General features: G+C 38.3%; 1 protein-coding gene and 1 long non-coding RNA gene across 2 annotated transcripts; one reads left to right on the top strand and one right to left on the bottom strand.

Annotated features, from left to right (window-relative positions):
- Nucleotides 1–423: 423 nt before the first annotated feature.
- Nucleotides 424–11,237, bottom strand: vkorc1l1 (vitamin K epoxide reductase complex, subunit 1-like 1). Its single transcript, XM_008332385.3, has 3 exons — nt 10,881–11,237; nt 8,966–9,075; nt 424–4,063 (listed from the first exon to the last, which is right to left on the bottom strand). The coding sequence occupies exons 1-3, from the start codon at nt 11,069–11,071 to the stop codon at nt 3,837–3,839; spliced, it is 528 nt and encodes a 175-aa protein (XP_008330607.1). The 5' UTR covers nt 11,072–11,237; the 3' UTR covers nt 424–3,836.
- Nucleotides 11,238–13,659: 2,422 nt separating this feature from the next.
- LOC112488625 (uncharacterized) lies at nt 13,660–14,822 on the top strand. Its single transcript, XR_003052911.1, has 2 exons — nt 13,660–14,008; nt 14,536–14,822. It is a non-coding gene; the product is annotated as an uncharacterized LOC112488625 (long non-coding RNA).
- Nucleotides 14,823–15,797: the final 975 nt, after the last annotated feature.

Raw genomic sequence — 15,797 nt, 5'->3', positions numbered from 1 at the left:
ACCTCCAAACCCAGACTCGTCCATCAGATTGGCAGATGGAAAAGTGTGATTCATCGCTCCAGAGAACGCGTCTCCACTGCTCTCGAGGCCAGTGGCGGCGTGCTTTACAACCATCGCATCCGACGCTTTGCATTGCACTTGGTGATGGTGTCCATTCCATGAAGCTCTCTGCGTACTGTACTCGGGCTAATCTGAAGGTCACGTGAAGTTTGTAGCTCTGTAGCAGTTGACTGTGCAGAAAGTCGGCGACTTGCTTGATTTTATACATTAGGACACCTGATTCTGATCATTTGAATGGGCGAGCGAATACTTTTGGTAATATAGTGTGTATACGCATGTGTTCGTGCGTGTACGTTTTACCACAGAACGTTTTAATTTTCATAGGAACCTATTGGAATCAGAAGATGAGAGTAAAGAAAAAGGTTCAGAGGGAATGTTTTAATGGTACATCGGCTCCACGTGACAATGAAACAATTAAAAAGAAAACATACTCATGTCAACCTTTTACATAGTTTTCCCTTAGGATGGATTTGAACGGATTTCCTTTTTTTTTTTTTTTTTTTTGCAGCACCCTCCAACCACTCATGTAACACTTTTTCCATGTAAGAAAATACAAATTTTTAAAACATTTGGCAATACAGAAGCAAACCTAATAAGTCCTCCTCCTCGATTTTTCCACTTACATTTGATGCTTAATCACAGATTCCTAGCCTTCTAAATCTCAACCTTTTGTCTGAGCTAAAATAAACCCCAGAATGTTAACAGTCTATAGAAAGCAAAGGGCAATACTAACCGTCGAAACATGGCAATCACATGGTGTGTGTTTACAGCGAACAGATGGTTTTTTTTTCAGCTACACAGAGGAAAAAGACGAGACGTGTGCGTGACAGTAGTCGAAGAAGCAAAAAATGAAATGGTCATTGATTCAAATTCTTATCATTCGTGTTCCGATAGGGACTATTGACTCTTTGGGAAATTGCCAATTCACCAGATTACATCTCAAAGAAGGCAAGCAGAAGTGCTTAATACAGTCACCATTCTCTTTTACAATGCTGTCACTGTTGCTCGTCCTTGGCTCGTGGCCTAGTGAACAGACAAAAGGCACTTTGATTGGCATTGGTGACAACTAACCTGGCAGTTCTAAGGGAGTATTTGTGACAATGCTGTATCCACAATTGACCTTTTTTTTTTGTTTGTTTTTTTTTTTTGACCTATCAGAAAAACATTGTAAGACATCCAAATTCCTTTAAAGTAACAGTGCACATCTTAGTGTAATATTTGTTTTATCATAATTTGAACCTTTGACATGACTGGCCACCAAATCTACACCCGTCAGTTGTAGTTACAGTAAAAAAAAAAAAAAAAAAAAAAAGCCTAGTAAACGATGGCATTGTGACTTCTGGACATTAAAAGGGGATTTAAACAAATCTCTGTGCTAGGTTTACAAGAAATAGAACAATAAAAAACAAAAAAAAAAACAATGTTTTGAATGAAAAGGAATCAGATGCACATTGGTATAAATTACAACACGTCAAGTTAACACATCAGTTCACGGTTTTTTTTCTTCCAGACAGCCACTGGTTCACATTCATTTCTTTATGGAATGGCAGAACCCACCTTCCCAGCTGAGTAAAGGAGGCATGTAGCATTTTCTTAAAGTCAATACATTAACTATGTGTCTGGAATTAAATATGTCATGCACTCCCGTGCATGATTGAATGTTGGTTAATTCAGAGGAGGGGTGTGTTGGACTCCCCTGCTGTTTAAAAAAAAAAAACAAAAAAAAACAGTTAAGTCAACACTGTGATATCCATAAAAGGGATGAGATGAGAACGGGCCCCTGTGAGCAGAAAGTAAAAATCAAAGCTTGACAGTATCCTTGAAACACTAACACCCTAATTTTCCCATTTACACCGACTTAAATGTTTTGTCCCAGGAAGCACATCACTGCAAGCACTTTTCCCAACACCAATAGAGCAAGTGTATTAGTGACTCTTTACCACGAGTGCCAAAACATCACCGAGCTGGTGTCACATCACAGCTGTGTCACATTGTTTATTTTTCGACTGTATAAGATTGTCTCGAGTGCCCCGTGTGTGTTACCAAAGGCTAAGAGATACTGTCACTTTAGCAACGCAGACAATCTGTGATTGCTCAACATCCCTTGCTACATTAAGGTAACCCGTGATGAACCTTCAGTTTGACAGTAATCAATCAACAGCCTTTACCCCTGGTCTTGCTGGAATATAATCACACAAATTGCTCAACATGACTTTTTTTTTTTTTTTTTTTTTTTTTTAACAGAACCTTCCATGAAGTTAGTGTTTTGCAGACTGTAAGAACTGTAACTCAGCATGGCATAATCACTGCTACAGTTCAATTGATATCAATTGTGTACAGGCCTGGACAGTGAACAAAAACTAAAGAGGACACTAGAGCAATTAATTATTAAAAAAAAACATGGTCCTGCTACCAGGCCCCTCTGTCCGTAAGCAGACGATCACAGTTTAGCAGCCTGTGCTACCTGAAGAGGTCAATCATAGCGACACACTTTAATGGTAAATTACGTACGATAGTATGATTGGAAATAAAGCCTTGAACCTATTATTGGTAAATCTGGTATATACCCCACCCAGAACATTTTTAGAAAAGAACAGTAATATACCTCAGCATTCCTTTAGGCACAAAAGTCTTTATCGAATCCACACATGTCGTGGACAGGAATGCTTTTCACGTAACAAAACCAAAAAAAAAAACAAGGGTGTTTTTTTATGCAGAAAAAAAAGGTGGTGAGAAGAAGTGAAATTCCTGTCACAATGACTCGTGTCAGTGGCAAAATCACATTCACAGAAGTACATCTTCCGACTGAGCTGTGACCATCGCTTTTTGTCCCAAGTTTTTTTAACCGTTCATTTGGTTGGTTGGTTGGTTGGTTGGTTGGTTGGTCATTTTCCCCTTTAAAGTCTGTGTCAACACAAAATCACAATCTAGTCTTGAATATTTCTCAGCAGCTATTTACAGAATTGCAAAAAAAAAAAAAAAAAAAAAAAAATCTACACAAATCTCACATGTCCCGTCGTTATTTTTTTAGTGGTCCTTTTCAAAAAGAAATGTTCTACAAAGTAGAAGGAAAGGAAAACAAAACTATTCTGTATAAATGTTACTCAGCTTCTTCTGCCCATCCTGCTATACCTATCTGGAAGAGCCATAAAATGTTCGGGGTATTTTTTTTTTTTTTTTTAATATACATTTGGACACTAATTTTGGAACTCATTCTAAAGGTTTAAGTGCAGAACTGCGGTGCAGCAATGGGATCTCTCTCTCAACATATAAAAAGTTGACAAGTTTTTTTTTTCCCCCTTTGCTGTAATCGCTTTTGTTCAAACGAAAGCAGTCTACCACTGCTTTGTACTGTGGCCCTCTGCTTGCCTGTGTTGTCGTCGTCGTTGTGCTGTTACCCTACATAACATAACACACACAAACACAGCCCCTTTCATTAATGAATAAAATGTCACACAAGGTCAAAGACAATAAAAACAAAAATCATCCTTTACTTACAAATCTGTCTATGTTTGCATTCAACAGTGAGATGTTAGGCCCCGACATTTAAGTTAAATTTCTTCATTTTGTTTTTTTTTTTTTTTTTTTTTTTTTTTTTAAATACACAGCTGAATAAACAATGGTTTGGAAGCAAGGTCTCCTGGTGGCAAGTCAAATGTTCAGAGGTCATTTCTTTTTGTTGTTGTTGTTGTTGTTGTTGTTGTTGTGGTTGTTGTTGTGGTGGTGGTGGTGGTAGTTGTTGTTTTTGTATTTTTCTCGTGGTTTTTCCCCACAGTTTAGTCCTGCTTGGCCTGGAGCTGCTGCTTCCAGGCTTCATTCAAGTAAACTAGTCGCTTGTAGTTGAGAATAAAGAGAATGACGTTCAGCACGTATGTGGTGATGCAGATAACACAGAGGTCCTTTAGGACAAAGTAGAGGATGTAACCCAGGTACAGTGAACCCACCACCGACAAGATGGATGACGTCATGAGAATGAGGGCGGCCATTGCACTCACAGTCATTCCTACAACAAGAAACACAAACAAAGGCTCAGGCAAGTGACAGTGAAGACAAAAAAAAAAAAAAAATTAAAAAAATTTTTAAAAAATCAAGAGGCAATCTTGCAACCCAGAGAACTTCTGATGAGTCTGCAGTGGTCACAAAGTCCTCCATTAACGTGACCGTGGCCTCCTTGGGATGACATTTAGCACAGGGGTTCTCAACTCCTGGGTCGCGGACCTGCACCAGTTTATGGGTCAATTGGTACCGGTGCCTTTTATTATTATATTTAGAACACGCCCGTTTTTAATGCCAGTCGTATCATTTTATTTAGTTGCATTTATCAGCCACATCACATCAGCGATTTTGAATTATTATTTTTTATTTTGTGCATTTGTGCATTGTTGGAATGTGCTAAAGAAACATTTTGATAATTTTGTAGTTGTTTTATTCTTTGAAACAAATATTAACGTGCGCCATAATATTTTGTTGAGGTCGGTACTAATAAATGGCATCATAAGTTCTTTCGTTGTTTCGGTCGGTTTTCGGCCTTGGCTTCCTCATTTTCAGGTTTTTGGTTTCGGCCAAGGATTTTCATATCAACATTTTCAAAAGGGCATTTTTTCAAAGATTGACAGATGGTATAAAGTCTTTTTGAAGAACAAAAATGCGCATTAGCAAATTCATATTTACACTTTTTTTATCATAAATTGACAGTAATTGAAGTCAATTAAAATGTTATTCCTATCACTATCTCTATTAATTTATGGTATATGGTATATTTATGGTATAGGTTGTATAATGCGTGCCCGAGATATAAGTTTAACTCGTGTGTCGATCTGCTCTCATCTCAATTGCAATTTCTCCATTAAAAAGAACTAAAAACAAATACATTTGTTCCGGTCCCCCAGAAATATATAAATTCATTAAATTGACCCCGACCCCATCTAAACTTCAAAAACAAAGATATATATTGACAATATCAAATAATAATAAATAGGAAAACATTTTATATTGTTGTTATAAAACGATATAATAAATGGGTAAAATAACCAAGCGAGACAGCGTCGTGGCCACTCAGCGTAGGAGGACTAGGAGTGAGGACCTGATTTGATAAGAGAGAGAGAGAGAGGGAGAGAGAGAGAGAAAGCAACAAGTAAAATAGCCCAGCAAGGGACAGTGAGCGAGACAGCGCGACAGACTGTCGAGCCGCTAAGGTAGGAGATGGACTTGGAGTGAGGACTCGATTTAGATAGAAAGAGAAAGAGAGAGAGAGCGAGAGACAAAGAGAGAAAGTGAGAGAGCGAGAAAGAGAAAGAGAAAGAGAGCCAGAGACAAAGAGAGAAAGTGAGAGAGCGAGCACTCGTAACTAGATGTTTCCTTGTATCACAAGTAAAATCTTGCAAAAGTTGCTTACTCGTAACCTGGAAAATTCGTATTTTGGGGAGCTCATACCTTGAGGCTCCACCGCGTTTCTCGCTTATTTTCCAAGTATGCAATATTATTTGTTCAATATATTTTGGGTTTTTTTTGTGTATTTTCTGACTGCCATACCTTTGCGGTACTTGTGTATTCGTACCTGCAATGTCATATTTGAAACATACATTTCAATGAAACAATCTCTGCTATTTTTGTTTGAATCAATCCACATTTGGGGAAAAACATAAAATACATTTTATTACTGCATATTTGAAACATACATTTCGATGAAACAATCTCTGCTAGTTTCGTTTGAATCAATCCTCATTTGGGGAAAAACATAAAATACATTTGTATTTCGTAAAAAAAAAAAAACACTTCAGGGCATTTTTATTATTTATGAATCAGAAACGTATTAACCCTAAATCAAATTGATTTAGGAAATTGGCCATGCCACCCAGCCCTAACTGGTAGCATGTAATAGTACTTGATCTGTCAATTTACAGCCACTGTATATTGACACATTTTTTTAAATCAAATTGAAATCAAATTTTTAATAACTTAAAGAGAGAACACATCAAAAGAGTCATTCATAACTTAAAATGGATTTAGGTTTAATCCAATATACAGGTGAGGATTTTAAACACGTGCCGTCTATTTGCTTTTTGGATACAGTGTTCTTTAATACTTTCAAAAACAACGAACCTCTCGCAGTGTGAAATGCACCGACAGAACATAGAATACTTACATACCAAACGTATCAACTCACAATGGTCCTAAGCTTTAGGAGAGAAAACATTTATGAAACTAGAGTGGCCAATGGTTTAATATGGAAATGTTGACCTTCTTGACCTAACTGTGTTTTATTCAAATGAGTGGCAACTACTGTGGCTAAAAGAAGCTTTTTGTTCTGTGCCAGCAGCATGGCCACAGAGGTCTACAGACCGTCATGTCAACCCAGTGTTCCATCCAATTTGTATTTACCGTAAGATTAGATTGTATGCTTTGTGTACCGCACATTTGTCTTCACTTCTTCCCCGCCCATAAAATCAGTATAGCCCGGTAAAAGGTAAGTATTTTTCATGAATAATTTTCATTCATTTTAACTGTGAGTACAGCAAATGATGTATGTATAAACTTCTAGAATGCAGTTCACTTATCACAGCGGGTTTTCACTTCTTTTTTTTTGTTTGTTTTTTTTTGTTTTTTTTTAATCGGTATAGGTATACAAATCTGATAGGTAGAATTCACCAATCAGATTAACATACCATCTATTAAACTATATATATATATACAAAAATCTGATAGGTTAATGACCTATCAGACTTGTACACCATGTATGACGCTATGGGTATACAAATCCGATAAACAGAAATCCACCCATCAGAAAAGTATACCGTGTATTAAACTATAAATATATGAATCCGATAGATAGATAGAATTGACTCCTCAAAAAGTATTGCCGTGTTTAAAACTATAAACCATTTGCTTTAGCTGTGAGCATACAAATCCGACACATCACCGGCATTACTGGCAGACACATACACCATTAATTTAGAGGTCCGTGTATTATTTTTTGTAAACATGATCACATTTAAAAATTGATGTCTCAGAAAAGAAAAAAGGGCAAATAAGTATCAATGGGGATCCCCCTCAGCTAAAAGGTTAGCTTAAAGGTAAACTGCTAAAAACGCTGGTCTGGATTGGTTATTAAAATTATTATCCACTTATTATTATCCGCTTATTTATGCTCAACATTAAGTAAGCAACACTGTGCATTCGAAACATACATCCATCACCTGCATAGTTCCACATGTTTTTAAAGAGCTAGCATGTGCGAAGAAAAAAAGAAAAAAAAAAAGACAACAATAGAACAATGGCCAAAATGGCAGGATTGTTCAAAATACAGGAGCATACAGGAATTTAGTAGGCAAGAACTTTGGACAAAATAAAATGCGGCATCTGGGGGTGAACTCATTACTGCCCTCCATTCGATTCCCAAATGTATTTGGAATATTTACAAATGTATTTTGAAAATTCACAAATGTATGCATGTGAAGATATTTGGTGGTTTCATAAAATGAATTTGTTCGTTTCGTAAAATACATTTGTGAATTGTCTAACCGGCGTTTATAACGTGCTTTTAATTTGTAAATCTCCCTGCATTTGTTTGTGAATTTTTGAGACTCGTCTAGCGGTGATCAGATACACAAATGCATTTTTTTTCTACATGGGGCCTGTCAGCAGCCAATCAGATGTCTTGTTTGTTTGCAGCCCATAACGCGACTGTACTCCACCGCGCTACAGATATGGATCTGCCGTTCCAGAAATGGCATCTGGAAGTGGCAATGGAAAGCGTTTGGATGTAAGCGACGTACAAGATACAAAGTTGTACGCTTTACTAAGTAATATTTCGGAAGTAAAATGACAACATTTCTGTTATGGCAGATGGATCTGTGGCAAGGTGAGGTGACGTTGCACAAGGCCCCTCGTAGGGGATACAGTCATGTGATTGGCTGCAAACGAACAAGACATCTGATTGGCTGCTGACAGGCGCCATGTAGAAAAAACTGCATTTGTGTATCTGGTCAATTCAAAGCACGTTATAAATGCACGTTAGACAACTGACAAATATCTTCACATGCATACATTTGTGAATTGTCTAAATACATTTGTGAATCCTTGTTTGTGTATTTTTTTTTTTTTTTTGGGACTATTGTTTTGAGACTTTTGTTCTAGCTTCATACATTCCAGGGCCACATTTGAAGAGAACCAACCACTGACACTCACATTTATAACTATAGTATATATGTATATACTGTATGTATATATATATATGTGAGTGTGCAATTAACTTTATCCATAATCTGTTGGTTTTGGGCTGCGTCAGGAAAAAGAGTAACATGAGGACAAACCTTACGCACGCACGCACGCACGCACATACAGATGTTACGATCTTCATACAGAATGACCCTTATTTAGTTCTTTAGTATCATTTAAAGAACAACAAGATAACAGGGGCTGAGGCCTGTTGGTCAGGCCTTTACCAACAATTTATAGACAGAGGTTCTACTTACAGAACTGCAGCCATTAATATCCTCCCATTTTCATATGACTACAAGTATCAAATTGCTCTGTCAAAACATTTCCAGAGGTTAAATTGTTTTGGTTAAATTAAAGAAATCACGTGGATCAGTGAAAAAAAAAAAAGTGTCATTTTGTGTGATTTATATTACATTTGTGTTTTAAGAAACTTCAAGAAACCAAATTTTGTTACAGGGAGGTGAACCGGGGCGTCTGTAAATACACAATATTATAAAATATTTATATATTTTAACATCTCTAATGAACAGATAATTAATGTAAACATGGATATTAACAGGAATCACGCTATCGGAATCAGAACACTGAAAAGTGAGTAAGCCATAACTGCTATAATAGACATGGGAGAATTTTGTCACCAAACACTTTCACATCTGACACAAAATGTTTTAAAATTAGGCTTTACCTAAAAGGAGCTGTAAGGCATAAAAGACAATCCCATAGAGACTGTTGGGTTGGTTCAGAGCACTGTCATTCCCAAAGATTGAGCCAAGGAGTCCAAATCCTCGGCCCCACCTAAGAAGAGAACAACAACAAAAAAAAAAAACAAGATCAAAATCAGTTTAAAACATGTCAATTACAGTAATTACAATAACTGTCTATTAAAACACAACCTATTTTGTACACCCAAGTAAACAGCTGAATACCCATCACATTTCTTTGGAATTGTCAAAAAAATTACTATTTGCTGAAATGGTATGTAGTGGCGGTTGTGGCTCGTGGTTAAGGAGGCGGACTTGGGTCTACCTGGGTGCTTAAGCTGCCTCCTGTTCACTTTGGTGGTGGGTTAAAAGCAAAGGTCATATTTCATTGTGTGCGCAGGTGTCTGCTGTGTCACACTTAGAAATAGTGTATTAAAAATGAATGAATGAAATAAATCAGTACTTTTCACTATCACAATACTAGTCTGTTTTTAAGCGCAATACCCTTGAAACTTCCAAGGTATCAGGAACTAAATGGAAAATGACTCATTAAAGGCTGAGCATGGGTTTTTATTTCACCCTGCTATTGTTGAACAAAAAAGCAGAGTAATCAACAACTCTTGATGTCAAATATCAAGTTGAGGTTATTGTATTTTTTGGTTTTGGTTTTTTTGGTATTGGTTTTTTTTAATTGACAGCTACTTGTTATTTTGTAATCCAGGAGAAAGCTTGTACTTTGATAGCATCTTAAACTTGTTTCAGTACAGTGGTAAATCAGTCTTGCATTCTGGAATTGTACAATATTTTGAGCTTATTGTAACTAGCATGCATATTTCCCCATTTTATTTCCCAGTTTATTCTTATATTTCCCCATCTTTTCCCAGCTTTACTCCACTGGTTGGTCAGATAGCTAAGAACTTAAAGAGAATGAAATAACGACATGTACACACTTCTCTTTACACACTGCTACTACTCACATGTACCACTATACATGTCCTAGCCCAACAATTGAGAATTGCTCAATCACTCAAACATGTATTAAATCTGGAACAGGTGACATTCCAGTTGTATTGGCCTTGTCTTGCCGTTGAGGATTTATTGTCTGTTCATGATATTTTTGTGCTGAATCGCCACTCAAAGATTCAAAACTGAGTCCCAAATGAATTTTTCTCAACAATAATACAAATTATAGTGAACTGGTGCATTTCTGGGACTACTGTACTTGTTTCAGTCATACCACTTGAACTTTACAGGTGTCATGTGCACCATGTACAAACTGTACAGAAAAGTGTTATTCTCTGGTCGATGGCCACTTGCTGTTTAATATCACAGCTGTGCCGTGAACGTTGAACAGTAGGGTATCATGTAGAGAAATGTGCATATCAACAAGAACTGTTGCCATTCAGGAAAATCAAAAACAACCAATTATAGCACACACACCCCATTGTACATTACTAACCTGAACAGCCTGCTGTCAATTGTTGTATTCAACTCTGTGTTATTAATGTTATACACATGTAGACAGAAGGTACAACAACAGAATCAACCAACGTTCAAATTACATGGCTAAAAGCTAACATCTTAATGAGTATGACATGGATTTCGTTAGCTAACGGTTAGCAAAGTTAGCATCGTCTGGGCTAACTACACAGCAAATGTTTTACTCATTAAATGCAATGGTGCGAATAAACTTGTTTTACACAAACTATTTCACTGACATTTCTTTCGGCCTCAGTCTGCCAGTCGTGAGTCTACCGTGAGCTTCGGCGGTAGCACTGAGCAGCCAGACCATAGCTGTATGCATCTGACAGTTGGAGGCGCGAAGACCTTCCTTGACTGCCACAATTGCAGGCTGCTTCACTGAGCCACCATGGGTGCTCACTACCCAATTCAAATTACCTGGAGCTGAACACTTTAGAACAGCTGATGGAGCTGCTGATGTCGCACATAGCCGAATAACTCGAATCCAGAGCCTTTTCCCTTTCAACATGAAAAGCATACACAGACAGCAGAATGCCCAGCAGGCAAACGAGAAGCCGTGCTATTCTTTCCCAACGAGGGGTGGACACTCTCAGGACGGGCGCCGCCATCACTCTCTGGCCTAGCTGGAGACACGCATACACACAGAGCCAGTTCGCCTGTGAAACACATCGGTGACGTAGCCCGACGTCATGACGTGTTAGGGTTAAGGGCGGGGCCTCTGAGTCAGCGGACGGCTACAGTGATAATGGGTTAGCCCCCCCTTTTGGTTTGAATTATATTTATTAAAGGAGTTACAACAGTCTCTTACGTTAAAAGGATTTAAAGAATTAAAAGGATGATTTTTAGATAGCATAGCCCTGTGTACTTGTCATTGAAAATGTATCTTGAATGTTAGGTGACAATTACAAGTGATCTCCTTTGCTTACTTAACTTATAAAATAGAAATAATATCGATCACCATGTGCAATAACAGTACTTCTATGGTTAACAGCCCAATCTACTAAATTTAGTCATACAATAAACAAAAAGGTCATGGCCATGAATAAACATATACTTTATATGAGTCACAGAAACCGGACAAAAAATCCAGGATACTGCCTGGGGCCTTAAGCTAAAAGGGGGCAAATATGACAGATTACATAAGTCTACAGCTGTGAGTGCAACTTTTTTACCAGGGGGTCCATCCTTAATTGAGTACCTCAGACACTACAGTATCGAGTTTTATTTCATTTTAAACCAAATGTAGCAGTCCAAAGAAATGACTGATAACTCACTTTTGAGCCACTTCTCACAAGTTTTTGGAAACAGATTATTGAAAAGAAGCTATATAACCTAATATTTTTTATATATATATTTGTTGATTCCTAAAAAAAAAAAACCTTGAATGTACAGGTGAAAAGACAACAATGTTGGTGAAAATAATGAAATTACCATGATGTGCAATGAGGTGCGGGGGGAGGGGGGGGGGTGTAAGTGGCTTCCAATGGAGTATGGCACACTGGACATAAGTGCATCACTGCTGTAATGCTTGAATTATAACAAGCCTTCAGTCACCAGGTGGCAGCAAAAGCTATATACTGTATGTTATCAGGTTCTCTATAGTATTGTGGGTATGGGTCGGGGTCAGGGTCGGGGCGTGAAAACATTTCTGTCCTCAAGGGCATGACAGATATTAATTACCACTGTTTCAGAGTATGTTGGCAGAGACAATTGTCTCCATCCAATTGCCTTTCCACAGGGTACCCCAAGGTTCTATGCTGGGTCCCCTTCCCTTCTCCAGATACACCACCTCACAGGGTAAAATCATCTGCGCTTATGGCTTTTCCTACCACTGCTACGCTGATGACACAGCTATCTATGTATACCTGTATACCTGTTTTTCACCGGACAATGCCACAGTCTCTGCACGAGTCTCAGCCTGCCTTTCAGACTTATCCAGGTGGATGAAAGAACATCATCTTCAACTTAACCTATCTAAGAAGATGACGACTTCTTTTTCTTTCAGCTTTGTCCCTTTTTTCAGTGGTTGCCACAGCGAATCATTGATTTGCGTAATGCCCTGTTCTCTGCATCTTCTACTCTGATTCCAACTATCTGCATGTCCTCCCTCACTGCATCCATATATCTCCTCTTTGGCCTTTTTCTTTGTCTCCTACCTGGTAGCTCCATCTCTAACATTCGTCTACCAATGTATCCACTGTCCCTCCTCTGCACATGTCCAAACCATCTCAATCTGGCTTCTCTAGCTTTTTCTCCAAACCGTCCTGTCTGTGTTACCTATCTAACCTATATATGTATGTATGTATATGTATGTATGTATGTATGTATGTATGTATGTATGTATGTATGTATGTATGACGTATGTATGACATTTTTATGACATACTATTCTTTTTACTCTATGACCTACTATGACTATAACTGTACTATTTCTATTTATTCTTTATTACTATTTATCAGTTATGTATTTTTGTGTTTGTATGTTTACTGTAGCTTGATTGTTGATTGACTGACTCAAATTGTTAGTCGCTGTGTGTATTGTACTGTAATGTAAACTTATCGTATCATCTTACCTATGCATATAACATACACTCAATATACTCTTAACAAAACTTAAATGAGTTCACACATTGAATGTTTGTTTACATTCATGAAGTGTGTTTAATTAAAGAGAACACAATTAAGAGCAAGTGATACATGTGGATAGATCTTGCCATTTACTGAACATTAAAAAAGAAAGAAAGAAATACAACACATGTTTATTCTGCACCAGGCTTCAGACAACTAAATCAATGAATTGCCTGAAGCTCCCTTTTGCACAATAAAGCCATCATTTTCCTTTGGAGTCCACTTGTATGCGCTGTCTTTGATCATGTTTTTTTTTTTTTCTTAATGATAAAATTCTTGAAATGGACATTTTGGTGTAGTGAGGGTATTTGATATTCAGATGATATGCTGTTTTTATATGTATTATTATACATAATTTATATTGATATTCAGATGATATACTGTTTCTATATGTATTATTATACATAATTTATATTATTAATGGAATTAGGTGAACACATTTTCTTTCATTATTTCAAGCGTAAAACAGAAGAATACACCCTCATGTCTGACATACAGACGATGGGCCAGACTAGTTATTTTTTCGCCTTGCTCTGCCCACATTCTGCTTCCGGCTTGAGTGCAACCTGGTCACGTGATTGGGTGTTTATAAACACTGTGTGACATCACCTGTTTACAGTTTTCCAAGCTCTCGGTTGAAAATGGTCCGAACGGTTCGTGTCGAAATGGCGACAGAAATGGACAGATTCGTCTCTTTCGAAGAGACCCATTACGATCAATACGACTACTACAACCTACTCGAATATCCCTGCAACGCTGCTGGAAAAGGCAGAAGCAAGAGGGAGGTGGAGATGAACACGAATCGCCATTGTCCAGCAGGACACGAGAGGAAAATAGCAGAAAAATATCATAACAGTGAGGTGAAACGCAGAAGAACAAAAAGCGCTTCTTCTTGATGGCTGTCAACGGTTATTACGGGTAATACTTACATTGTTAACGTCCAATCTGTGTTTAAAACCGTGACTTACTCATATGAGCACCTTTGTAAATGAAGGTAAACAGCTGGCTCTTATTGTAACGAGTATAGCCCTATACGTTATGAATGTAAAGTGAAAATCCAATCTTTGCGAGGATAATTTTAAACATGTCTTGCTCTTAATCTTTATAGATGTCGTGTTCGTACGTTTTAGCCATAGAAGACAAAAATACGCCCCTCCCCCCCGTTGTAATGAACACTGGAGGAGTGTGTTTTCACATAAACATAGACTTTAATTACAACCACAGGGCTTATAGGACTACACATGACTACCACAGGACTGCAGCAAAGACAAAAACAATTTCTTTTAGTTCTCTTTAGTGCATAGTTTATTGGAAAGATAATTTATATTTGTCTAGACCCCCCAACCCTAACACTAACCCTACCTCCCGTCCCCTCCACAGGGCACTGCAAAATGTAATGCTGGCACTATTGATTAACTGACAATTTATTATTGTTTTTCATGCAGATTTTGGAAACAAGTTTACCTTGACCAAGTATCTCTACCTTTCCTCACCCAATAAATGGAGTGCTGTGACAAAGCAAACAGTCATGAGACCACTCTCCATTCCATGCATCTACCCTGCAACAAGACCTGCTGCTCTCATGTTACAGCTGGGCAAGAATAGTTTGTGTTGAGCTGTCTAGAGTAGGTCAATCATGTGTGCTTGGTAAACATATAGATATGCAGTTCTGTATGATGTATGATGCATTGTACTCTATTTTAAAATTAAATAAAGGCTTTGTTAAATCTAAGGGTTGTTGGTTGGTTTTATATAGACACATCATCTGGATAATGTTAGCTGGTCTGGGGTTGAGAGGAATGGGGTTTTATTTTTGGAGGAGTGACATGCTGACCCAGATAAGCTAGTCAATATGACTAAGGGTAATAGATCTAGGTCAAATATGCTGGGATATTTTGTTTGCTGTTTACAAACATGGATCAAATACAATAACTTCTGCCACGTGTCCACAGCTCTCCTTTAATAAAGAACAATTAATTAAATACACCACTGGTTTAAAAAGTTCTGTTAGGCAACTGGACGTGAGTTTTCTAAAAGAAGACGTTTCACCTCTAATCCAAGAGGCTTCTTCACTTCTAACTGGTGGTTGGGAGTACAGCAAATACATACTCTAGGTGAGAAAGAATAAATCTACTTCAGCTCCACCCTGCTAGGTGGGGCCTTGGCCTTGAGAACCATGGCCTCGGGTTTAGAGGTGCTAATTCTCATCCCAGCGGCTTTACACTCGACTGCAAACTGCCCCAGTGCGTGCTGCAGGTCCTGGTTCGAAGAGGCCAATAAGACATCATCCGCAAAAAGCAGAGATGAAATCCGGTGGCTCCCGAACTGGACCCCACCCCACACCTGGCTGCGCCTAGAAATTCTGTCCATAAAGAAAATGAACAGAACCGGTGACAAAGGGCAGCTCTGCCGTAGTCCAACATGCACCGGGAACAGGTCCGACTTACTGCCGGCAATGCGAACCAAGCTCCTACTCCGATCGTACAGGGACCGGACAGCCCTTAGAAGAGGGCCCCCAACCCCATACTCTCGGAGCACCCCCCACAGAATACCATGAGGGACACGGTCGAAAGCCTTTTCCAAGTCCACAAAACACATGTGGACCGGTTGGGCAAACTCCCATGAACCCTCAAGCACCCTGTGGAGGGTATAGAGCTGGTCCAGTGTTCCACGTCCAGGACGAAAACCGCATTGTTCCTCTTGAATC

Source organism: Cynoglossus semilaevis, chromosome 19, assembly GCF_000523025.1.
Source record: "Cynoglossus semilaevis isolate Cse_v1.0 chromosome 19, Cse_v1.0, whole genome shotgun sequence".
Lineage (NCBI taxonomy): Eukaryota > Metazoa > Chordata > Actinopteri > Pleuronectiformes > Cynoglossidae > Cynoglossus > Cynoglossus semilaevis.
The sequence above is the reverse complement of the archived record's forward strand: the minus strand, read 5'-3'. Positions and strand labels throughout refer to the sequence as shown.

Coding starts and splice junctions, on each gene's coding strand:
- vkorc1l1 (XM_008332385.3), bottom strand. CDS start 11,071: ATGGCGGCGCCCGTCCTGAGAGTGTCCACCCCTCGTTGGGAAAGAATA. Junction 9,076..10,880: donor TCTAAAGTGTTCAGCTCCAG/GTAATTTGAATT, acceptor TTCTCTTCTTAG/GTGGGGCCGAGGATTTGGAC. Junction 4,064..8,965: donor TGCCTTACAGCTCCTTTTAG/GTAAAGCCTAAT, acceptor TTCTTGTTGTAG/GAATGACTGTGAGTGCAATG.